Below are 26,977 nucleotides of genomic sequence, written 5' to 3'. Positions count from 1 at the left end.
ACACAGTGAGGCTGTAAAGTGTGGGGTATTTTCTGATTCTCTTGAGCTCGTGTTAACCACAGACCTTTTTCTAGGCATTTAACCAAAAACCCATTTAAAAAACCCATTGACTTTAGGAGAAGGCAACCAGCGAAATGCTAAAATGCTAACTTACTTCCAGGTTTTTGGACAGTTTTATTTTGTTGTATTGTTGATATACTAACCTGCCTCTCCCTCTCTCTCTTTCTCTCTCTCTCCCTCAGTCTTTCTTGTTTGAGGTCAAAGTTGAACAGTCACCATGGCAGACGAAGCGGACATGCGCAATGAGCTGGCCGACCTGCAGACACGCGCAGACCAGATAGCTGATGAGGTACAGTAGAAGACATACATACTCAATTGTGTACACCTGCATTAAAAAGCAGCAAAATGATCTGCTCCAATATTGAAAAGAAAGATGATACATTGCTCTATATTTTTCAAATAAATTACATTTACAGCACCATATTTTCTAATTGATTTTTGTCTACAACTCACAGTGGAGACTCCAGTAAAATCCATATGATCCTGTGTTACCCACTGAGTCTTATAAGTTTACCAGGATTTATTTGTATTCTGGTTGTGTATCTTGACTAAATTCTATAAATGTAACAAAACCTATTATAATATTGTTACTTGTTATATACACTTTATAAACAGCAAATAATTTCATTAATCTTAATAAGAAAAGTGTGGCATTTATCATAATTTGTAAAAAAAATTATCTCCTATATTTTCATTTCTTTTAAATCCAGCCTCCAGTCAAATGATGATAAATTTAGTCATGGCCACCAAGCTGAACTGGGGGGGGGGGGGTTATAAATGCAAACATAGTATATCATACACTATAATCTCCATGTATGTGTTGAACATTTTGAATTGTTATCTGCCAATCCAGAAAGCTTGTTGTATTCTGGGTAGCTACTCTGCAGTCAATCAGTCAGTCAGTCTTCATGAACATCACGGCAAAAAACATCAGTTCATTTTCTGTTGTAGTACCTTTTTTTTTGACAAACACATAAATAAATAAAAATTTAACTCACTGCGTAGTTGTAGGTAAAAGTAGTTGCACACTAGAAAGCAGAAAAACCAAGAACTTTTCTTGCTCTACAGTCTAAACTGATATTTGGTCTGTGACATGACCATTATAATTTGACATTTCAAAATGACCCGTTCTTGTAAGGACACAGATGTATCTCCAAAGCCTCCAGGCTACCAGACACAGCTGTTTTAATGTGACCCTCCCTTGTTTTAGTAATTTGTTCTCTAAGTCTCTTTCATCAAGACTGTGCTTTTTTTGGATAAGGGAGAACTTTTCCCTTTTTAATGAGTTGAGAGAAGCTCAGGAAGAGCAGATAATTCTGTGCAGCAGAATAATAGAGAAGCTCAAATGGTCTTATTAAACATTCATGAGGAGATAATGCAAGGCCAAGAGGCTCCAACGGATGTGATGGGAGGAAAGGAAGGGAGGAATAAGGAAGGCAGGGATGGACGGATGGAGATGAGGAGATTACCGAGGAGAAAGAGTGAAATAAGGATTAGCAATGAAAGAGTGTTTGGTTTAAGAAATGGATGAGATCAGTAGGGGTCCTGCTGAGGGTAGAAAATTAGCAAACAAAAGGTCGAAATCAGATAATTAATCCTGGAGTCAGAGGAGAAGAGTCAGTCGAGGAATATTCAAATCTAATTATATTACTCACTAGAAGTAATTTGTTTGTCTACACATATTTGAATTCAGCATATTAGTGGTCCTCATTCACCTTTTAATTTATGATTTTAAAACCCTTAATATTCCATCTTAACACACTGAGATATATCTGTGCTGTTTGTCTGTCTTTGCTCTCTTGTTGTGGACTCACAGCTAATCAGCTCTCTCTCTCTCTCTCTCTCTCTCTCTCTCTCTCTCTATCTATCTATCTCCTTGCAGTCTCTGGAGAGCACTCGGCGTATGCTGGCTCTGGTTGAAGAGGTGAGTCTAACAGTACAGTGACACAGCATCATCACATTACCAGCAACAACAGCGAGGGAATGAGCGTGGTCATGTGATTACACAAACAATGATTTATCCTGTTTTTTTCACTTGTTAATATCTACCAATAACTTTCCTGTGCTAAACAGTGAAGAAGTTTTACTTTAACAAGCATCACATTATTTTTAATAATTCAACTTTGACCTTTAATATATTTGACTCAGAAGATATTTTAAGAAAAACAATGCAGCAAAACTATACTGAACAGTAGAAACAAAGTATAAAGTATAATTACAAATATGTATTTGTATCATAATAAAGCTGAACATGGATTTAACACACTGTTCACACACTAAACTTGAAGCATAGATCCAGTGTGCCCTTTTATCATTGTAACTTATTTAAAAAAAGTCTCCTCCCTTTATGATTTTTTTGTCAATAGAAAGGAATTATGGTGAGGCAGGGAGCCTTGGTTTGCATGAAACTATTTTGGGTGCTGTCATTACTCATACTGACGTCAATTGCAAATGTTCAATGTTCTGTACTGGGTTTGTTTGTCATGCTGTGAACTGCTGTGGCTGTAAGTTTGTGAGATTTTAGCTGTAGACGAAGAGGCTCAGCGAAGATACACCGATTAACCACAACATTGAAATCACAGGTGAAGTGAATAACATTGATCATCTCATTATAATACAATGCTCTGCTGGGAAACCTCGGGTCCTTCATCTGATGTTATTTTGACACATACCATCCACCTAAACATTGTTGTGAACCAAGCACACTCCCCCATGGCAAAGCACTCCCCAATGGTAGGGGCCTCCTCCAGCATTACAGTGCCCCCAGAAGCCCAAATGTGACCTAGCCTCCAAACTCCCCAGATCTCAATCTGATCCAGCATCTATGGGGCCTGCCTCATATTGTGTAGGTCCCCCTTGTGCTGCCAAAACAGATCTGACCCGTCAGGGCTGGGACACAGGACCCCTGGGGTTGGGACTCCATGGATCTGGATTGTTCCAACCCATCCCACAGATGCTGGATCAGATTGGGATCTGGGGAGTTTAGAGGCCAGGTCAACACCTTGGGCTCTTTCTTTGAACATGAATGTTGGGACCCAAGGTTTCCGAGTAGAACACTTCATGATCGGTGTATATTTATTAGTCTGGTCACTTTGACAATGATGTACTTAGCTTTGCCTGCATGGGGAAAGACCTCTTTGTATGTGGTGCTCTCGTATAGCTGTGTCTGTTTCAGGAGTACATGTGGATCCAGACACAAAGATCTTAATCACCACTGTGTCTGACGTTTCTTTATGTTCTCTTGAGGAGCTGCTGAAATGTGTCTTTCAAGTGTTTTGAGACAGAGCTCTAGTTCCTGTTACCTTCTTAGTAGCTTCAGAGACAGTCCCACTCTAACCCCTGGATCCACCAGGTCTTAATGAGACAAAGCTCTGAGGAACAGTGCGAGTCCTGCGGCTGACCTAAACAGTGACCAGCTCAGCAGACAAACCTTTTCACTGACAGTGCCTGAGTATTTGACCTTTGAAGATAATACCAAGAGAATGCCATTTGTTCATCTTCAACTGCTGGTCTCTGCTTTTCTTTGTGTCTCTCCTTCTGATCCTCCCAGACTGTTGTTCTCCAGTTAGAAACCAGTGAAAGACACAGACGTAAACAGCTACTGTGTCATGTTTATCTTCTCCCCTCAGTGTGGCTGACAACAACATACTCTTTATCCATCTCACTTAGTATCTCTCCAGAGAAATAGGCTGAATATAGACTGCAATACGCAATAAAGCAACATGAATTATGTATGAGGCTCAGCATGCCTCTTCTTATAATAAATTAGATATCATAAAACTATCTCTGGGGTTTGTTTTTCAAAGTGTCTTGATTTTTAGTATCTGATCGTGGTCAATGATGGTCCCTCTAATGATGGACAGAGACTTTTATTTACAGAATCAGTTTTTATTATTCTCCATGTTGCCAGTAGTGGCCTAACGTGCAGACTGGCTACAAAACACATTTTGTATATATTTTTTTTATTTTGTCATATTATGTTGCTATGAAAGCCACTCTGTCTCTGACCATACAATGCACCTTCCTCTCACATAGAAAATTGTAAGCACATGCTAATACTCCATGACCTCTGTGTTAAAAGGGCTTATAGTGAAGCTTACGCTAATAGAATAAGTGGCGAGCAGTCAGGGCAGTTAGACCACACTCGTCCAGTGATCTATCTGAGATCTGTGCAGTGATACCTGCCTGTTCAGGTCTGAGTCTGCACTGAAAGTATATCAGATAAAATACTCTCGGTTATCCGCGTCTGTAATGAGTTTTGAAGTACCGTGTAGTACTCTGCTATAAAGGTATTAAGGGACAGTGATGGCATTTAGCCTTAGCTGTCTTGTGCTTCCTCTGTGAAGCTTGAGCAATACCCTGATTATAACCATTATAATTTATTATCATTTATTCATCATTAAAGGAAAATTACTCATTCAAAACAGAAATTTGTCTTGCTGCTGTCCAGATGGACTTCCCTGTGCTGATTCACTGTGTCCAACAATTTTTGTCCTTCTTCTTCATCATATTTTCTTCAACAACTTAGTCATATCCATTTTCTTCTCCAAGTTGAGTTGAGTTAAAGCTTCTGTTTCTGAGCAAATCAGCTTATTTCCCAAACTAGTGAACTATTCCTTTCTGAATAAAACCGAGGAAAAAAATAAGTTAATGTTTGTCACAGAAAACATACTAAGTTAAACTAATTAAACCAATGACTTTCCCCGTGACAGCTGTCTGGTCTTTGTTCTGCTGTTTTCACTTCAACCGTAAAAAGTAAATATTAATGGCCATAAAGACATAACAGAGAGAAAGTAAAAGATGGGTGAAATAATCATGTAGAATAAATCCAACTCCTCCTCTTTAAGCCGTCTTCCCTCCTCTAGAGGTTTTCTTGTACATGATCCTTTAAGGATCACACCCACGCTGTCACTGCTCTGAAGCTCTGCTCTTACCCTCTTTACTATCTGTTTGTTGGTGATGCAGAAATGAAAGCTTTTCCTTCATTAATACTTAATACTAGAAAGCTGGTTCAACTCATCAGCCTAATACCTAAAATGTAATTGTAAAATCCATGCAGAACCTGTACCATAATAACATTATGCATGGATTTCCATTTGAAATGCATGAACTTACATTAGTGAGCAATAAAGTGATTCAATTTCATCTTCTTATCTTATAAATCAAATTTATATGAAAACAGTAAAATAACAAATATGTATTTGATTTGGTTTGAGGGTTTGGGTGATAATAGTAATACCGACATTGTTATTCTATTGTGTATCGATTTTATTGTAATATTCAAAACATTACAGGGCATTCTTTACTGGAAGTATGAGCATGCCTTTTATTACTCTAATGTCCATAAACTGTATAACAATGTCAGTTAGTGGTCAGACTGTTGAAACACTCACAGTGAGTGATATAATATGTCCTTGTCTCATGCAAATGTGACCCATAACTCATTCTCTGCACCAGTGTGTGACCTTTATTTTGTAAGATGGCAGGAAATGTCCCAGTGTATCGCCATCAACTGACTGACATGTTTACAGCGTCTAGTCTAATGTCTGCAGGTCGTCTGAGTTTGTTGATAAAATGAATAGTTTCTTTATCTTTGGAAATATCCTATAAATTGGAACACATTAACTGTATTCTACTATATTTTGCACAAGCTTTGTTGCTTGTACAAGAAGTTGATCAGACATGGTTACCATTTCTAATATTAATGCATAGTAATTTACATGTACAAAGTATTGGTTCAGTCATTCATGCAAAACCTGTGCATAAACCCCATCTATCTAACTTGTATGAATGCAGTGAAGAGAAGTGGTGTACTGAAGTTGATTCTTTGTAGAGCGACATATTTCATACATTTTTCTAAAAGGGGTTTTATCAAGTCAGATCAATGGTTTTTATGAAAACTGTTATCTTTACATGGGGCCTGCAAGCAAAAGAAATGAGAAACTGCTTGGCGGTTAAGAATGAAATTTGAAGAAAGCATGTAAGAGCTACAGAAATTAAAAAAAGTGAGAGAGTAAGACAGAGCTGAGCATGAGAGCGACGGGGACCGAGATGAGCAGAGTGTGAAAGATAAACAGAGAGATAGAGAGGAGTCTGTGAAGGTCATCGGTCCAAATCCAGTGTCTCTGTGGAGCAGTCAGTGTGGGAGATCTGATTTGAGCAGCATCAGGCCTGAGGTCAGAGAATGCATTACACAAGATGGACATTAACATCATGAGGGCTGATGTATGCCTTGAAATCACTACACTGTGAAAATATAATAATACACCCATGGCAAGTTATCCACTAACTTTTTTTTTCTCTGATTATCCTTTTTGTGGAGGATTTAAGGAAAAACAAGATTTAAAGACTAGAAGATTTTTTTATGGTAGACATTTTGTCATTGTATAGGCCTTCTCTAAACCAAAAGCAAATGTATGGTTTGAATGTGATTCTGCAATACAGTGACATTTTGGGAATATGCGTATTTGCCTTTTTTTTTTTTTTTCAGAGATTAGATGAGAAGATTGCAACTAACCTGGCTCGAGTAAACCTAAAACCTACTCACTAATTAACAATCCACATAAACACAGAGGAATGGAAGTAATATGCTAGCAGACTTTCTTGGCCAGTAACTTCCTGAAGTTTCTGCTGGTTGCCTGGCAGTCTCATTGTGATGATAACACTTAAAACAAATGTGTTAATTTATGTTTTTCAGAGATGCTGGTAAACAAATGTTGTTACCTTCAGACAGAGCCAGGCTGGATGTTTCTCCTTGTTGACAGTCTTAATACTAAGCTAGGCTAAACTGCTGGCTATGGCCATATATTTACTGAACAGATATAACTCAACTGACTCTCAGCAAGAAAGCAAATTAATTAATTAATTAATTAAATGAATTAACGAACAAAAGGAAAATGAAATAAACATCACCTCACACAGCTGTTGTCTGCAGTGTTTATATAGTTTTCTCAGAAACGAGCCAATCACTTGATTGTTTTGATTCTAAAATGTTTGGCTCCTATAGACCTGTGTTTACGTATTAAGTATAGCCTCAGGTGCTGGTTGACCAATGGGAGGACAGCAGGTGGACATGTGGGGTCGTACTGGTGCACTCATCTCCACAGTGACTGAATTAGAATAGATTCCAGGAGACATAAAAACGGATATCTCAGTGAAAAATCAATACCAGGCAACCAGGGGCTCTGTCTTAATGTCAACAAACCTCTTCTTCTCTTTCTCTGCTTTGCCTGTTCTTATTGCAATGTTATTTAAAGTCAACAAATTAAAGACAGAATTAACTTATATCTTATTTGTCAACTAAATGTGCTTCAAATTCATAAAATATTAAAATTTAAAATCCTCATCTCTATTAATCTTTTGAAAAGCTCCTGGGAAAAAATTATATTTTGGGAGGAAAGTGCTAAAACATAATCAGGTCCTTACAGGAGACTTTGTGACTCATCGTATCACAGCAAAAGACCTAAAAGACTTGATTGTGTGTGTGTGAGTGTGTGTCTGTGTGTTAAACTAGCCATGCAGAAAGAGGTGATGTCACCACATCGGACCATGCCAGTTGGCGAGGTCAGATATCCTGTCCTGTAGTTCTGAAGCCCTAGACTAGCCATGCACGTCTGTAATTTCCCATGAGTCCTGGTGGGTAAACAAGCAGTTCTCCCACTGGATTTAAGTATTTAAATGTATCTGCAAACATTAGATATGCTCAGGATTATATAATTATCCTTCATTTTCTCTGCAAAAGCTCATGTAAATAAACCTGTCTTCTCCCTTTTGATGTGATTTTCGCTGATCCAGAGAAAACTTTCTGAGCGCTCCTCAACAACAGTTTAACTTTATACAGATATATGGCCACTGGCAGATGTTTTTCACAGTTAATTTGATTGATACTACTATCAGTGGCATGTCTAACTGGCCTCCAGCACTGGACTCTATGTATCATTGCTACAAGAAGGGCAGAGTGCACTTTGATCTAAAATAGCTGATGCATGAACTGAACGGCCTTTGGACTTTAATATCTGTTAGAGGAGACCTCAGGCTGGTGGAGAGCACAAGGCAATTGTTTTGTTGTATGCGCAGTGGTTAATGTGGTTATTGTGTGCTCATATGTGTGTGCTTGTGTGTCTGAGTGCGCGCCAAACGCTGTAAGCCAAATCAGAATGTTACATTACTGGAGCTTTGTCAACAAATCTCTGGTACCAGACCAGTGAACATGAAAATATAGCACATGCCATTTGGTGGATGAGTTTATCCTGAGAATCTGTGCAGAATCATGCATGAATATATTTATGGAACTTTTATATTTTCTCTGGATATTTTTCTTATCTTCTCTGAGGTTTTAGGGTGTAAATCTGTCTGTATGCAGCCCTGTCTCCGAGAAATTACATTTCTATACGACAAAACTGCAACTGCAAATGAGCTCTGTAGGAAATGTAATGCGAGCGGATTACATTTTCTATTAACAGAGTAGCATTTCATAATATTTAATAGTATCTATTCAATTGTTTTATTTTTACTTTTATTTTCTTTTAACTCTCTCTCAAAAGACGTTCTTTTTAATTTATTGGATATATTCTGTTTTATTGTATGAAACACCTTGCAATAGAAATAAAGTTTATTATTATTTTTATTATTATTATAGAAAACCCACAATCTTTTCTCAATCTTAACAAATAAAGACATTTATATTATAAAGTTAATGAATGTTGCTCAAACAAACAAAAACAAAGACAAAAAATCAAAAGTTGCTTCTGAGCGTAATCCATGTTTCCTACAAAATATATTTGCTGTTTGCTATATAGTTGCTTTATTAGACTTGCTTCTAAGAAATACATTTGACAGACTAACTCTGGCTGCACCTTCTCCTGATGAGATAATGAATATGCTATACTGTTCATGGTTATGTTTTTGGTGCTGTTTTTTGTTTTGTTTTTTAATTTAATTTTCAGATTCTTTTGAGATGCAATGTTTACTTCCTCTGTAGTGTTTTATTCCCTTGACTTTGCTCCATTCTTGGGTCAAGTATAGTGAATGATATCCTCACATTTTTTGACTCATTGCTCCAATGTTAATGGAATACTTTGACATTTAGTTTTTTGTTTGTTTTTTTTTTTTTTTAGTTGGGCAAGTAGATTGATTATTAGGTGTGTTCACTAAAGATTAAGCTAGAAAGAGCTTAGCATAAAGACTGGATACGGGGGGAAACATCTGCATCTGGTCTGGCTCTGGCCAAAGGTAGAAAATCCCACCTACCAGCACTTCTAAAGCTTACACATGAATGAATCAATATGAATATCTGGTTTGCGTTTGAAAAACCAACTTATCTGTACAGATGTTAGCTGCAGATTAGCTAGCAACACATGTACTTCAGTCTTTAAAACAAATAAAATAAATATAACAAATTAGATATAAGTTGTTAATTAATAAGCTTTAGAAAGAGCCAGACTGGCTGTATCCCCCTGTTTCAAGTCTGGGTTGTCAAGATAAGCTAACCAGCTCCTAGCTGTAGCTTCATATTAAGCATACAGGTGTAAGAGAGCTATCTATCTTCTCATTCAACTTTAGGCTAGAAACCAAATAAACATAATCCAAAGATGTCAAACTATTCCTTTAATGTGGAGCTGTTTGCACTATGTAAAACAACATCAGTTCAAAAAAGTGATTTCAAACTGTAATTTGACCCAGTCCTGCAGCCCTGATCTGCACTGTTGACCTTCACTGATCTGTCTCACGTATTCCTCTTCTTCCCCTCACTTCACTTCATTCTTTTCCTCTCTCTCTCTTTCTGTCTTTCTTGTTAGAGTAAAGATGCCGGCATCAGGACTCTGGTCATGTTGGATGAGCAGGGAGGTAAGTTGGTAGGGAGAGATCACCAAACACTGTCTGTCAAACATCTGTTCCACTTTTAATCTGCTCTACTCTGCCTATTCTCTCCTGCTGCTACTTTATGCTTTATAATGGGAGAGTTGTCATCAGCAGTACATCCGGTATAACACTGCAGAGTCCCAGTCACATTTACAACACCAGGGAAAATTATCTGTATGGTTTTATAATTACCAAAGTACGAGAACAGTTTATTTCATTTTGAGCTTGTGTCAAGTCTTTACAAGTAACCTCAGCTGCAGTCTGAGCTCAAGGGCTAACGTGATTATACTGGATGTGACTGTTGAGCTAGCCTTCTGCTTTGCCTCCCTATTATTTCATTTTTATACTTGTCAAATACATTTTCAGTAAATCTTACTGATTATATTTTAGCTGCTATGTGTTAAGTACTTTTAAGCTGTAGAACAAGGACGTAAACCACTTTAAAACAAATACATCAGTGTTACTAACCATGCTCTCTGAAACCTGGTTGTTTTCCAGGACACCTGACTGACTGACAGAGAGGTCAGAGGTCAGCCGGTAATAGATATATTTTGCCATTGTTCATTTTTGAGGTAAAATAATTATTCAATTGACTGGTTACAACCTTGGGGCACTATTTTTCTCATATTCGTCCACATCCTCTCCAGTTCTGCCTGTACATGAACGTCAGTATACTAGTCTCACACAAATCCTGCTGAGCCTGTGAGAACAGGTGTGCAGTGTCTCCTGTGGCTCTGGAGGGGCTTCCTAAAGTCTGAGAAATTAAGTGGCATTACTTAAATCTGCAGTTCCCAGCCTCCTTTGCTTGTGACAACTTAAAATAGAGAAGTGTCTGTCTGTGATCAGAGGCCTTTGTGACATGAGCTATAAGGCTGATTTTTCGTGTTCAGATTTATTCATTTGTGAGAACATTTTTTTTAAAGAAAATTCAGGAAAAATAAGCCTAGTTTAATGTAACAGAAAATATTATAATAATATTGTCTCAACCACATTATTTATGTTATTATTTTTTAACTTTATGGATGTCCTTTTAAGGATTTTCTACATGTTGTGTGCGGCAACAGATGACGACTGTTTTTTTTTTACTAAGCATTTACTAAGTGGATATTTTACACAACACTAAATTAAAATGTGTTGTGCCACGCAAACTTGCTCTCATATAGAGATTAAATCTAACATTAACTTGTTAATGTAATATGGCTCGTTTGGAAGGAGAGTAATACGGACGGCACATCAAAGTTTTTAAATAATATTTGACAAAAAGAATACAATATGCCATACAAATTCCAAAACATTGTGTATATAATATTAGCCTAAATGCTACATAATGCTGGCAATGTTAGCAGAACTGGATTTTTCCCACTCATTCTAAACTTCACAAATGTTACCAACTCTGATATTACACATTCCTATATGTCGGCAGATACAAATAAAACAAAGTCATACCTATATTTACAAAATGTTGGCAGTTAAATTTTCTATATCTATATTTTTGGATGTCATGCTACAGCTCATGATGCTAACCTGGCTTCCTGTTTACAGTGTTCATTGACTGGACAGATGTTTTTCTTTACACACTTACCAGCAAAGAGATTTCTGAAGTTTTTTTAATGCCACAACAGTTTGGAACTAATGAGTAGAAAATAAGACTTTACTTAAAGACCTTTTGCACAAACTAAGTAATGGATTAATGAATGAACTGGTACAGCCAAATCCTTGTGTGTAGTGAAATGTGAGGTCAAGCAAAGGGATGTTTTGATATCACAGAAGAAGAAGAAGTCCTCTTTTATTCTGAAAGTCTTGGTGAGAGCGACAAAGGTCACAGGTTCAAGTTTGATCAGATTTGAAGTGAAATACCACATTTTCACAGTTTAGACTCACATTAAATTGGCTGGTATTTTCATGTGTAGATACAAGGTACATTTACTGAGCATAGCGGAGCGTCTAATCATATTATGTGTGGAGGATGTGTGTGTATGTGTGTTACCAAAAGGCCTGTACTTAGTTCCATGCGTGAAAGAGCAGCCTAATTGGCCTGTCAAAGGAACAGATAGCCTGTCCCCCCCCCCTCCTCTCTCTTTCCTCCTGTCTTCCCCCCTCTGGACTAACGGCTGCCACAGTGCACAGCTCACTGCTGTTATCACAGGACAGCAATCAATTCACAGATTTAAATTACCTCTGCCTTCCAGCTAATGTCCTCTATACCTGATCCCCCATCTGTCTATCTCTCTTCCCCTTCTTCTCCTCTTCATTTTATTTCATGCTCCTCTTCTCTCTCACCAGCAGATGCTCTTACTCCCTTTGCTTTTCTCTCCTGACCTCCATTTTTCTTCTCCTGTTCCTTTGTCTGAAGATTACATTAATGATGAAGCTCTTTCTTGTCTTCATTCCCTCTTTTTTATCCTTCTCTCCTTCCCATATCCTTTCTTGCTTACAGTAACAGAACCATACAAGCTGCTACATTATTTGTCTCTGACATATTTTCCATGATATGTACATCAAGAATTCCCTCTATAGCTTGGCATGCCCATGGTAATTAACAAAGTCTTGTTGAGCTGTAAACAGGAGTGGAGCTACCCTTTTCACAGACGCACACACACATCATCATACACAGGTCATACATAGGAGGAGATTTGTCATCCCTTGCAGTGATGGATTACCTGTGGTGGAGGTCTCACTGCAGCTAATGAGTCACTCCCTGCTCGGCTGTTACATGCATGTTGACCTGAATTACACCTCAGTCAGGGCTTATGGATTGCATCTCCGCTTCAGTGAGCCAGCGCATGGCACAAGCAGTGACTTGCAACTTGCGTTATAGCTTAGTGCCCAAAACACTGGTTCGACTGTAGCTCCCGCAACTTGAAGACGTTCAGGGAGTGTGGCTGGTTTTTATTTTTAATAATGAATTTTTAGTCATTCTTCATTGATTTGAGTCATTTTACTTTCTAACTGGTTAAACCTGTGACTGACTCACCGTCCAGGAGAGGGGAGGGGAGGGGAGGAGAGGCCCTCACACTATAATCCTCAGACGAAGGGGAGGAGGGAGGTTAAGTCTGGAGGGAGGTTAATGCCACTCCCTCTCACTCTCATTTTCCTCCTCTACCTGACTTGTATAGTCATCTTTATGAAACATTTGTTCAATTTATTTGTTCCATTTATTTTCAGAGCGCTGGTTCACTGACTCCTGACCTCCCTACTGGTAGTTGTTATGATGTTGGTTATACGGAGAGAGAAACTTCTTTTATTATAAATAAAACAGAGAGTTGGGTCAGATGGAGGATTTATGAAGTATCAGGCAACTCTGACCCCAGTTTTATAGCTGTTAGTGTCTGTGCCTTGTTTATTGAGGCTGTGTATCTGTATGAAACAACAGAATTTATTGTTTGTTGTTTCCAAGATCAAATGAGTCTGATAAGGCAAAATAAGAAGAAAAAAACACCAGTGAGCACCAGGGCCTGTAAGTAAAAGAAACAGTGGTATTATCAGCAAAATGAGTGTTATATCATCACATACAACATTATTACAGTAGATTGTTGTTTATTGACACATCAGTGCATATAAAGCATTTTATTCCTTCATTTCAAGTAATTTATTAGGTAGTTTAATCTACATCAGTGAATTGTATTTTGCTATCTTATTTTATCTTACATAAAATATTAATGTGAAAAGTAACCACTAACTGTAGCTGTAGATAGGTATAGTGAAGTACAAAGGTTTAGACTAGAAGTATAAAGTAGGATTAAATGGAAATACACAAGTAAATTGCAAGTACTCCAAAACTGTACACAAGAGTAGTACTTGAGTAAATGCACTTAGTTACATTTCACCACTGATTGTAACTAAGTACAAGGTCAGGCAAGATCCTAATTTGCCATCAGATGTTCAACTGCACCTGTAGCGCCTATGATCTCTCTCAGCACTCTGCACTACAGAGTGACCAATCAAATCATAGGATTTTTTCCCAGAAGACAAAATGGCCCCTTCTACTGATGGAGATTACTGCTCTCCTGGTAACCGTTAACCAGCCAGAGAGAGGATCTGACCTTGAATCAGAGTCTTTTTATAGCTCTGTCCACCAGAGAAACACGTGTGACTTCATGTGCCTGAATGATGCTTCTCATCACATTCATCTCATCATTTGTTCATTGATTAGTTACTCATTCATTTATTCGTCTTTAAAAACTCTGCCAGTCACATTTTCATGGGTCTGTGTCTGATTCACTTCAATCTGTGTGTGGCATTCCTCTAAACTTTGCATCATCAAGGCAGCCTTAAATTTCTATTCCTATGAATATATGTCACTCTCTGTCATCTATCAGTGCTTTCATTGGTATGCAGTAGCATTCAGACAAGTGCAAATTAACATCTTCATGTACAGAAGCAGCTGGATGAAGTGTACTGCCACTCCCACTCAGATGAAATACTTACTCAGAAAAGAAATATGTTCCTCTGGATGGAGGTAGGAAACAAAAGCTGGAAAATCCAAATGAAAAAAAAAGACATGCAGAGCAACAGATGGAGGAATCATTTGGTTTTTATTCACCCAGGTAATCTTCATGCTTGTCGCCTGCTTCAGCCTCTGCATCTAGCCAAAACATCTTTTTTGCCTTTTGCACTGTAGAGTATAGCGCCAACCGTCTAAAAAAAACCCAAACCAGTCAATTTTATTTCACTGCTCTCATGCCTTTGTCCCTACCAGAACAACTTGATCGTGTGGAGGAGGGCATGAACAAGGTGAACGCAGACCTGAAGGAGGCCGAGAAAGATTTAAAAGATTTAGGACAATGCTGTGGTCTGATATGCCCATGTATTAAAAAGTAGGTACCGGCCAGGAGCCCTGCGCTCTTGCCTGTCCAGTGCTGGTGGTGGTGGTGGTGGTGGTGGTGATGTCTGATGTCTCTCTTGTCACAGTCAATGTCTTTTTTTGTCTCTTCTCCTTTGTTTCCCCTTCTCTACTCCCCTCCCTACCTACCACCCGCAACTTCTTCCTCCTCTCTTCTCTTCTCACGTGCTTTCGTACTTTTGCTGGGAAAAATGACAATGTGTTGGTAATCAGAGCAACTGGAGCGCATCGAGGAGGGGATGGACCAAATCAATAAGGACATGAAGGATGCAGAAAAGAATTTGAACAATCTAGGACAGTTCTGTGGTCTATGTTCATGTCCCTGTAACAAGTAGGTGCTGCCTGTGTCGCCTGACTGCATGTGTTTCAGTGCCTGCCTACCTGCCTCTCTATCCGTCCGCCTGCTTCTGGTGTATAGAGCATGGTGACCTGTGGTGTGAGCAGCCAGGCCCATAGCCGCAACAACACACTCTCCGAACAGGCACCAGCACTGCATGCACGTGTGGGTGTGTTTGATTGAGTGAAACATTGAGTGCACGCATGAACAACACACACGTGCACAACAGGTCCGATGCCACTTTATTTTTCTCACCAGCCTCCTTGGCTGTCATCCTCAAAAGCCCTTCATTCCACATTGGATGAGAGACTCTCTTCCAGCAGGTAGCAGCATCAGCAGGGATCTGGCCACAGCACCCATCATCCTCCCTAAACCCCACCCAAGCACCCACCCTACCACCCTGCAGCATGATGCATCATGCTGTGTACAAAGCCCAACCAAAGAATAAATCAATTAGCTGCCTTCTCTGCTAAATTATCTACATTGTAGCCATTTGAAAATCAATTAATGTTGGTGTTTTTCATGTTTTACATGAACGATTGATTACATGGGTCTCTTGCAGTGCATTTACTGACTTTAAAAGAAATGTTTCATCAAGCTTCATCAAAGCATTCTCCTTTTGCATATAGTTTTCAAAACCTGGCTGCTATTTTAATCAAGTTCAGTACAAAACTAACACTTGAAGCCAAGCAGTCTGATGGCTCATTCAGATCAGAAACCTACCTTTAAGTCATAGTCTGATATTTTGGAAATACAATGCCATTTTCTATAGTAAAATAGTGGTAAAATTGCAGGCAAGACTTACTATAATTCAGGGTGTTCTCTGCTCTGTAATTACAGATGTGTGATGTGGGATGCGTGAACGTGTTATTTCATGACTTATTTCCAGTTAAACATACAGTAAAGATACATTGTAAGGAAATTAGAGCTGATAAAGCATCTAACTTACTCTTTAACACACCAACCAACTGTGGCATATGATGCCTCAGATAACTGGTTGTAATTAAAGATGCCTTAGTTGGCTCTTCCCTCTCCTCCCTCAGGATTGTCCTACATAATGAAATATCATGCATGAGTTAGGCAAACATTTTTATATAACCACACTCTACATAGTGTAACACCATTTTAATGTTACAGCCCTTAAATCCTATATTTGTGTTTTGAAACCTTTGATATGAAGATGGATTCCTAATACCAGTTTTGCCAAACTCCTGTGTGATCTTTTCTCTGGCCCTCCACAGCCAAACTATGGCCACTGAGTCATGTCTGAGCATGCTATACTCTGGGACCTATACATGTACTGTATACAGTTGTCTAATCTCAGAGCTATAGAAAACACAAGTGGCTGACAAACCAAGAAATATATAGCTATATTGGTTATTTTGTGTTGGGTTTGCAGCAATGTATTTCTCAGTCAATCCTCTGGGGATGAATTAGGTGATGCCTTAATGATTTTCCAAATGCAGTACTTGGAATTCACTTATGTCTTAAGTCAGGTATTAGTATAGACTCTGGTTTTTGTCTTAAAAAGAACCAAAAAACTTGATTTTCTGTGTTAGATCTGACCAAGAATGGTAGTTTTTCTTGTTCTTTGCCTTCACTTTGTGTTAGTGCAATTTTTTATAACCATTCTGGAGATTAAATACAGTCCATCATCAGACTTTTTAACAACAGATGATTCTTTTCTCCAAAACAGGACTGAACAGGATCTTGACAATAGCATGTGTAACTAATCTGCTTTATTTGCATCACAGCAGTCATTTTGTAGGAGCTGGTGTTATTTTTTTTATTAAATAGTGACAACATTTTGTTTTCTATATGAAGGTATATTTGGGGTTTGCTGCTTCCACATGTGATCGTTTTTGGGTTCAGATCTTGTCTATTCTATAGCTCTTTGGTCCTCCCTGTCATGAACCACTTGTTATGTAATCCTGTGGTTATGTCATGTACTTCATCTGATCCAAAGTCTTTTATATGGGCAGCCCTGGGTCAAATAGGCACAAGAAAAATAATTCTTGCTTGTTGTTATAAACTGTCTGGAGCACCTGACGGGTGTGATTTTACCACCTCAAGACAACCGTGGTGCTTACAATCGTTTTCTTTCATTGAGAAGTGAGCAAAACTTTTTCAAATTGCATTTTAAAATCAGCTATTGTGTTGTCCTCAGTGGTGACTTCCTCCCATAAGGTAGTCCAAGCATAATAAAACAAATGCTAAGAATTACATTTGACTATTTGACTGTATACAGTGTATCATCCTACAGATCTATCCATCCAGATGAAATGAAGGGCTGATCACAGCTACTGTAGTTTCACATGCGACATGATCACTATGTTTTTTTAATTTGATTTTCCACAATGGATCTAACTGTTTGGTTTTCTTTTAATAGACACAACATGTATCCGATCCTGTTCCTCTTTACATGTCCCACCCCCCACCTCCCCTCCTCAACGTCAGACATTGTGTACTATGTCTCTGCCTTGCATGTCCTCTCACTCTGCATGTTTACGTGTGTGTGTGTGTGTGTGTGTTTGTGTGTCCTCCTGTCTAGAGTCACGTTACTATGTTCTGTGTTTGTGCTCTTCTGTATGTGCTTGTGGGAGAGGGTTTTTCTGAGTCTTAACTACTTTCTAACACAAGCCACATGTGAGCTCATTGTGCTCAGATTCAATTGATCTGCATGTTAGATCAATTATTCACTAACAGACTGCAAATGCATGTATGTGCCTTTTTTCATATGTGGCATGTTGCTTTTAGTAGGCTAATTGGCTTGAAACCATATTATACAGTGCTTTCTAAACATATATTTGTGTATATGTTTTAATAGGAAATCGCTAGAAAACATTCACTTACACACATTCACACACTCAAACACACACACAGTGGCTGACATACTCTTACATGCACACCCACAGTGCCCCTAGTTTTGGTTACATTCACAGACAAGTAAATAAGTGCACACACAGACATGTACACAGACAAATACATCTATACACACACACACACACACACACACACACACACACACACACAAATACACAACACAACAGTTCCACTGGTCCTGACTGAAATGTGTGTGTGGTAGGATTAAGGGCGGGGGCCAGGCCTGGGGAGGGAACCAGGATGGAGTGGTGAACAGCCAGCCCGGGGCTCGAGTGGTGGACGAGCGTGAACAGATGGCCATCAGCGGGGGCTTCATCCGCAGGTGAGTGTATGTATGTGTGTAAGTGTTGGTCTGCGTGTGCCCCGCTTTCTTGTTTCTGTACGTGTGCATAAGTGCTTGAGTATGGTTGTGTGTTTGCACGCATTGGAGTGTGTTATTATCTAATGTTATATGAGACTTATCCTTGAACAGACTGCCCATTTTAACTTTTAAAGTAACATTTTACCGTCATTGTGGACAATATGTCAGTTAATAATCTGTATTTTATTTATTATCTGCTGCTGGAATAATGCAGTCTCCCCTTGGAAATCAATAAATCTTTATCTCAGTTCACTGTAAAGTTTATAAGCTCCCAGACTGAAGGAATGCCCAGAGGCACCAGGACACATTCTGCAACAATAACTAACCAGGGTTCAGTAAAGCAATGTCGTCATTTCAAATTAACAAAAAAGTTGGAGCAACAAATTCACCTGATGTTATTCCACTAGTTTCCAAACACGTTTTTGACCTTCAGAATAAAGCAGCGCTGAACAAATGTTGAAAACGTGAAGAGGAAAAACAAGGAAGCAACAATTAGAGTCCAATAAAAATGAGTTCAAATTTGTGTAGCGGGACTCTTACAGAGTCATGTAATGTGCTGTCCATGGTGCTGACACTTCAGACAACCCATAACATGTATGAGACAGAGCAGGAGATCTATTAGATAGATACACTGTAATCAGTGTGATTATCCTTAAATGTCTCAAAATCTGACATTTTAGGACATTGTGACTAGTTTAATTGATGTGCAGGACTTCTTTGTGGGGGCTTGTTCTTTCGAGCACAATCCAGCAGGTCACAACAGGAGCTACTATGTAATCTTTGGCCAATAGATCCACTTACTCCTCCTGTGTGCTCCAGGGTAACAAATGATGCCCGGGAGAATGAGATGGATGAGAACCTGGAGCAGGTGGGCGGCATCATTGGCAATCTGCGTCACATGGCACTGGACATGGGCCAGGAGATCGACACCCAGAACCGCCAGATCGATAGGATCATGGAGAAGGTACTGTATGACGAGCACTACATGTGTACCACTGCCATGGAGGATATCAGAGTTTAACTGGTCTGAGAGTTTGTAATATTTCTAGAGAATTGCATGACTCTGATGTAGTTGTCTCTTCATCCTTCTAAATTCATAATTATTGATGGAAACAAGTCAATTTCAGTTGTTACTAGGCAACAACCTCTCCTAAATGTTGGAGGAGCAAAAGTAAAGTTTGATCCAAAGTTGGACACAGATAGTGCCAACAGAGTTTACACTCTGAAGTGTGATGCTCCAGAATATTGGCAAAATGAGACAAGAATCCAATATAATATGAGGATCAAGGAGAAAAGACAAATACACTTTTTTGTGTTCATATATTTGTATGAAACTAGATGATTAAGAGGCTGAAAAATGCACCAGATTTTTAAAACTTGTGAAGTAACCATTTATAGACCTATTTATTTTTCTGCTAGGAGAATATATGAAAAGCTATGGAGGAAAACAGAGTGCGGTCAAATTTACACATTTAGTTAAAGTCAGAAATTAAGTAAATGAAAAGCAAAAAACTAGAAAAAATGAGGTAATTTACAGCAGACAGTATAGAGTTTAGCTGATATTTAGTGTGGATTACGTGCTTAGCATTAGGCCATGTAACAGCGGATGCGGCTGTGCTGATTTTGAGCAGATTAAGCCAGGGTTTGACACACTAATGGAGAAAATCAGATTCACATGCCAATGCACAAAATCTGGGTGTTAAACATCCTTTGCCCGTTAGATCAGTATGTATGTGTTCACTGAAATTACTCATCCAGCACCATTTAGCTCTGTTGTTTTTTCACTGAACCAGTCATTTTTTTCTCCTTTCAGGCCGATTCCAACAAGACCAGGATTGACGAGGCCAACCAGCGGGCTACAAAGATGTTGGGCAGTGGCTAAACTGCAGCGAAAAGTGCTTTCATCCCCGTTTAAACCCTACAGGCACCCTAAAATTAACAACACCAACCAAAACCCACACCCCACACCCCAACACTGACGGCGCCCACTTCCTTGGCTCAACAGCAGGCGCTGCAAAATCATGCTTTTATTGTGATACTTGTAGAAGTTTGCACACATGCACATATCATACATTCCTCTGCCCCCGCCCCCTCCTCTCTCTCATTCCCGCCCATCACATCCCTCAGTCCTTCCCCTCCCCTTATTGTCAGTGTTGTTCTGTGTTGTCGCTCGTTTGATTTTGTTAAAAAATAAAAGTTCTGTCACACAGCATCCACTCAGACTCTTTCCACACTGTACATAGTGCTTCTTAACTGGCTTCATTGATTTAGATCACTTGTCCTGTTTTCTTCATCACTCTTTTTTTATTATTAAAGTCTGCGTGTAATATAAACTGTATGTACACCCCCCCCCCCAAAAAAAAATATCAGTATTCTGGTGTTGTCCATGTAAAGACACACTGTGTATTCATCAGTTAAGATGTCGTGATGCTACATGATGAAGCCACAGTGATTTGCTGTTAAAATAGTGAACATAGAACCCGCACAGCTTGTAACCAAGGCCGCTGTTTAAATACAGTTATTTAATGTAAACGTGGAGCCGCTCAGATCTTATTAACATAGTAGAATATGGCTACTCAGTTAAGTATTTGTAAGTATTTGAGCCATTTGGATTAAAATATTAACTTTTTGGTCATGACTGTTAGTGCACCAGTATTTTACCAACTCTATTGATGGAGGAATATTAAAACAATTTGATGCCATAGATTGTATAGTGTGTACCTTTTCCTCAGGGAGCTAAATCTAACCATTCAAAAGCAAGGGTTGAAGTTTTAATTGATACTTCATATTTGTATCATAAGGCTCATGGTATGTGCAAACAACTGCAGTTGCATGTGGTCTGAACAGCATTATTGATGGAACTTTAAATATTGGGCATTAATCATAACAGCTAACACGATTGCTAACAAAAAAAGGTGGAGCTTTGCTAGAGGTCATAGTTCAGCAGAAACCAATTCAGCCGGGTCACAGCCTCTTCACATTACCAGGCCAGATTGCTTTACCCATGATTCAACCCTGGCAATATAAATATATAGTGCATTAAGTGTGTTATGCATGTCCATCTACTGCTAGAAGACACTGAATAATTAATTTAGCCAGGCAGAAATATCCTAACATGAGCATGCAACATATATAGGCCACACAGAGGAGAGGCCCATATTTATCTGCGATAGTGCCACTCTTTTTGTTTCATGTCTCTTTACCTTTCCAGACTGTGACCATCACTGTAAAAAAAAAAAAAAAAGAAGAAAAAAAAAAACTTGGATAATGCCAATAAAACCATCATAAACGTAGAACCAAACTGAGCTTCCTTTGTGTTTTTGATGACATTAGAACACAGAGTGCACTCAGCAGGGATATTCTATTTATTTTATTTCTATAACTGTACTGATCAGATGAGCTGCTTTTCTGCATTCACTGACACCTCACGCTTCAGATGCCACAAAATCACCACCACAAAATTAGGAAGATTTTTTTTTTTTTTTAATTATGAGAATAAAATCTTCCTAGACACTCAAAATTCTTGTGTTTCTTCAATAATTTCTCATTTCTATCAGAGGTGATCGATTATTCTCGTGTTGTAACAGACACATTTTTTCACTGACTGACAGGTGACAGTTGTTACTTCAATATTCATCCTCCACACAGTCACATGACCTACAGTTTTACGTAAGAAAAATGAGATGTTACAAGCTTTATCAGACTTATGAAGGAAGATAATGTTATACTGTATTTATCCAAAGCAAGAAAATGTGTTTTGTTTTTTTTCCTGTGCTGTTTCACAGGGAGGTTAGAGATCAGAAAGCTTATCCTTAACTACTGATTATAAAGCGCTCTGAACCTGGAGCTAAATGCCTAAAATATGCAATGTCAACACATATTTCAGGCATTGAGGAAAACACAAGACAGAGAGAGAGAGAAAGAGACAGAGAGGGAAAGATGTGCAGCGGCACATTACACTAATGGATATCTACTGTGCTGCTCTGGGCTTAGGGCGGATTAGAGTTTACCACGTCACGAAGAACACACACACTCACACATGCACACAAACTTGAATCAACAACAGATACACACCACAGGGTAATCCGCTATACCTTGGTGACATCCATTACGCTGCCCCAGCGCATGTATGTCGTGTGTGTGTGTATATACACAAAGTAAAATAAAATGGATGAACATTATCATCCAGTGTAATCAACATAAAAAAATCTTATATATGTGATTGTTTGTGGTCTATTAAATACAAATTGATTCGCCCCCTCAAATTGTAATATCATGTTTTGATGTGGACTATGTCAGTTCTTCTGCTTCAGGCGAGCATTTATTATTGAAGTTATTTGCACTGGACCAATAAATCAAACAAACCTGCTTTTTGCTCAGTGAGGATTGAGTGTATTTTCAAAACAAGAGCTCCCTCTGCTGGTGTTTTACTCCTATCTTCTGACTTTACCTTGGCAATGATGCTAAAGGAGTGTGCCAATAATTAAAATAATCTCAGTTTCAGCCTCAGGCTTAACATTTTGTAACAGAAAGCCTGAGTCACAAACTGACTCAAACAACACTTTGATAAACTTTGCAACTGGAGGCCTCTTAGTCTTTGGAAGGTCCAAAGGTCTTGCTTTAATTAATAATTATAGATGTGAGAAATGCATTGAGAAGTGTCCTGAAGCAATGTTACAGCTGAATAGATGAAATGTGGAGGCCAGGGTCAGCTAATTAAGGTGATGGTGTTTAGTTTGACCAAAAATCATGATCTGAGGCAGATTGATTTTAACATAGTGGTAATGTTCCAATAAAGACAGTGAATTTCCATTTTGTTCCCTTCACAGACAATATATGCATACATAAACTATATTTTAAATATTAATTTAAATACACGTTCATATGTTTCTGCTGAACTGAGTGAAAGACGTTATATTAAGATATATGAGTTGGCAAATAAATATTTCTGTACAGAGTTATATAATTCATGAATTATATAAATAAATATTTTATAAGATTATATTGCTTGTGCAGGTAAATTGTCAAAACCAAAACACTTACTTGCTTACAGTTCGTGGTCTAGAAACGGACCAATCAAGCAGCTTTGACGTAAAGGCTTCGGCTCTCTCCGTCAGTCACGTGATCCTCGTCGCCCATCATCGTGTAATTCCGTCCAGAGTCTCCCTCTTTAGCACAACGGACTGCTAGCATCCACTGCGGTACCATGTTCCGAGCCGTGTTCCGACTGTCGGCCACAGGGGCCCGGAGTCTGGCTCGGTCTCGACCCTGCTATTCAGGTAGGACTGTCTGTTTTACACCTGTCGTAAAAATTTTAAAACCTGTGTAATAAAGATGACTAAATGAATCTTGACCGGCTAGCTGCCTAGCTTAGCTACAGCTGTGTGTATCAATGTGAAAGCTAACGCAGGGTGACATTGAATTATTTTTATGAGTAGCTACACTTGTGGGCTTGAAAGTAATATTTTCTTGAATCTTTACCGTTCGTAGAGGTTTTTGACTGACTAGGCGCGAAATGAATTGTAGTGAAAAAAAGTCACGACCTTGTGGTGACCCTCTTTAGTTTGTTCAGGAGTGTCATTAGCCGCTCTTTATACGCATTTTATATCAACTTGTTGCAATTGCTAACTCGAACCAAATAAAAAATATTATTTTATTTACCATATAATTTTAAAAAAAAATCACACATAAAGTAGCATGGAGATTTTGAATGATTCAGTTTGTGACTTGCTTTGATGCTGTCATTCTCTCCTACTAGCTGTCCTGAAATGACCTGGTTTGGTCATTACTTGCTAGCTTGCAGTGTATGGATATCCTGTGCAGACTAGGTTACACCTGACAAGGTGGATTTCACTCTTGCTAGCGCCAACAAATTCAGTGAATGCTTAATTTTAAAAACGTGATGCAAATAGGGTGAGTTGCTAGTGTCAATGTGATGTTTTAAGGAGATGAGAATGAATTGAGTGAATTTTGATATGCGGTACAGAAAAAAATGAAGTTGGAATCATGTGAGTCCCTTTTATATGTGTGCTGGAGTGTAGTGCTATGACTGATGTATGAGACGAACTGTTTTCAAAAACATCGTCATACTTAAGCATTTCCGTGTTTTGCCAGGGTTTCTTTTTTAAATTTCATGTTGTAATACCTGATGTGTTGTGGAGGTCACATGACTAACCACTCCGAGTATTTAAAGAAACCAACCTCATGCACTAAGTCACGTTCATAGACCTGCATGATATACAGCGTCTAAACAGGATATACAAACCCTCAACATCAGCCACCCTGATGAAGGCAGTATAGCTTAACATGTTGTTATGCAAGCTGCTTTTAACTTACTTCCTTAAAGCACTTGAGTAACCTTTATAGGTTTCAAGGGATACTCAACCTTACTTCTCTAAATGACAGTCAAGCTTAATACCATATTTGTAACCTGTCTTTTATGTTTTAATAAATCTATGATCACATAGTCCCATATTTAGGACCATATGTATAAATAATAATAATTATATAGTAGAATAAATATTTCATAAAGATGTTTCTGTTTCTGCCTCTTGGGTTTCAGCTCCATTGGCTTCCAGATGTTACTCCCATGCTAAGGTAGAGACAGACGAGGAGTTTGATGCCCGTTGGGTCACTTACTTCAGCAAGCCCGACATAGATGCCTGGGAACTGAGGAAAGGTGACAGTCACAGTTGATGCCCATCGTGTTCTTTTATAATTTTCCTTAATTTTCCTTGATTGTTATGATTCCAGTTTCTAATATTATTTAAAAATAAATTATATTTCTGTAACATAATGGGACTTTTTTCAACCTAAAGGCGTGAACACCCTGATTGGGTATGACCTGGTACCGGAGCCTAAAATCCTGGATTCAGCACTCAGAGCTTGTCGGAGACTGAATGACCTGGCCAGTGCCATCCGCATCCTTGAGGCTGTCAAGGTGAGTGATAATCCCTTTATAGGCTCCCCTCCAGTCTGCCATAATGTTTTCTCTGAAATTAGTTTCACTTGAGATGTGTGAGTCCTGACAATTCAAGGAGTTATTAAAGGAAAGGAGGAAATTGTGAAAACAAATAAAATGTGATACTCCTCAAGACAAATGTATCACTAGATCAGATTATCTTGAACTACTAATTATTTTTCTGTTATTCAGAACAAAGCGGGCCCCCACAAAGACATCTATCCCTACGTGATCCAAGAGCTCAAGCCCACTCTGACAGAACTTGGCATCTCAACACCAGAAGAGCTGGGCATTGACAAGTTATAGACTGTCAAGGTGAGACTGCTCTACACCATGTGAATGTGGCTTTAGAAAATTAATTGCCTCAGCCAGAAGTACTGATGTACAGTAGATCACGAGTTACATTGAATATTAATTGCTTGCAGCTGAAAAGATCTTTTGTTCCTCTGTCCTCAGGTTATTTGATGTATAAAGAGATGAGCTCTCCTGATTCTCTCCTGTCAAAAATCTCTATATTGTTGATTAAATCCATGCTGTCCTGTTGTGTACAAAATGGTGGACCTAATAAAGAATATCAATGACTAAAGAATGTATTTTAATTTCTTATTCTCCCTTCCTGTGAAATCGTTGTATATTTCCACATTGTATATTATGTAAATTCCATACCTGACCATTTTATTTCACAGCAGATTTAATTATTAATGACTGCATTCAATTTAATTGCTTGCTGGGCTACTTAAATTGAATGCAACTAAACACCTCCTTTATTCTTAGTGACTGTAAATCTCAGGGAATAGGAATCCTCTCATCAGGCAGAAACTGTTTTTGGTTCAAAGTACATCAATATATTTGAGCTGTTATGCAAATAGTTGAAATGTTTTGTTTCCACTTGCCAGCCACTTATCATTGACAGATATTACTCAGTGTATTATTTTTTTGCAATATAATGTTGTCTTTAATGAGGCAAAACTTGTCTAGTAGTGGTAGTGACTGAAGAAACACTCATCACCATCAGATCATCTGCTCTGCTGAAGCCGATTTAGTTTCAAGCTATGATTTCAGGTAGGCAACTTTTTTTCATTTCCGTGTTTTCATTCTCTCCCCCACCAGCGATCTAAATGTTGAAACAGCGCCATTAGCCCATTGACTCTTTGTTGTGGCTGAAAGTGGTAGTGCAGCTCAGTTTCCTTGCTGTGCAATGTCAATGAGGCTTGGATCGCACATAAAATTATATTATAAACAGGTCAAAATATCTAAACAGAACTTTAGTGGCAGGTCTGGCAAGGAGAAATGCAATTTATCTTACAGCTCACCAAGCAAATCAGCACGCAACTCATGAAAGTAAATACTCGATGGAGCACAGCATTATTAAACAAAACACCCCAGCAATAATAATGTCTAAAGGTGCTATATGTATGTGTGCAAAAATGTGAAAGTATCCTGTATGAATGTTTCTTTCATCTTAGTTGTTCGGACTGACTGACTGTCTTCTCTGTCAATCTGTTTGTGTTGTCTATGAGGTTGTTTGGCTGATCTGGCTGGCTAGGCGGGTGTCCCCTTCCTCCTTCACCGCCCCCAAGTGGGGCTCCGCGGTCAGCGGAGGAGGATGAGGTCCCCCAGGTGGACGACCAGTGACATGCTGTTGTAGAAGTGCCTGGCCAGCGTGGTCGC

At 38.7% G+C, this 26,977-nt stretch overlaps 2 protein-coding genes across 2 annotated transcripts in view; both read left to right on the top strand.

Annotated features, from left to right (window-relative positions):
- The window catches only part of LOC108897703 (synaptosomal-associated protein 25-A), a 36,579-nt gene extending 14,933 nt beyond the window's left edge, over positions 1-21,646 (top strand). Inside the window, exons 2-8 of the mRNA XM_018697451.1 lie at positions 243-349; positions 1,943-1,984; positions 9,858-9,906; positions 14,978-15,095; positions 18,187-18,306; positions 19,165-19,309; positions 20,159-21,646. Coding sequence (XP_018552967.1) covers positions 278-349; positions 1,943-1,984; positions 9,858-9,906; positions 14,978-15,095; positions 18,187-18,306; positions 19,165-19,309; positions 20,159-20,227 — 615 coding nt within the window. The 5' untranslated portion in view covers positions 243-277 and the 3' untranslated portion in view covers positions 20,228-21,646. The remainder of the gene's footprint in view (positions 1-242; positions 350-1,942; positions 1,985-9,857; positions 9,907-14,977; positions 15,096-18,186; positions 18,307-19,164; positions 19,310-20,158) is intronic.
- Positions 21,647-23,455: 1,809 nt separating this feature from the next.
- LOC108897646 (cytochrome c oxidase subunit 5A, mitochondrial) lies at positions 23,456-25,895 on the top strand. Its single transcript, XM_018697372.2, has 5 exons — positions 23,456-23,624; positions 24,908-25,024; positions 25,164-25,285; positions 25,499-25,621; positions 25,763-25,895. Exons 1-4 carry the CDS (start codon positions 23,552-23,554, stop codon positions 25,610-25,612), a joined length of 426 nt encoding a protein of 141 aa, XP_018552888.1. The 5' UTR covers positions 23,456-23,551; the 3' UTR covers positions 25,613-25,621; positions 25,763-25,895.
- Positions 25,896-26,977: the final 1,082 nt, after the last annotated feature.

The sequence above is a fragment of the Lates calcarifer genome, linkage group LG2 (genome assembly GCF_001640805.2).
Source record: "Lates calcarifer isolate ASB-BC8 linkage group LG2, TLL_Latcal_v3, whole genome shotgun sequence".
In the NCBI taxonomy this organism is placed as follows: domain Eukaryota; kingdom Metazoa; phylum Chordata; class Actinopteri; family Centropomidae; genus Lates; species Lates calcarifer.
This window is presented reverse-complemented; position numbering and strand designations above follow the sequence as displayed.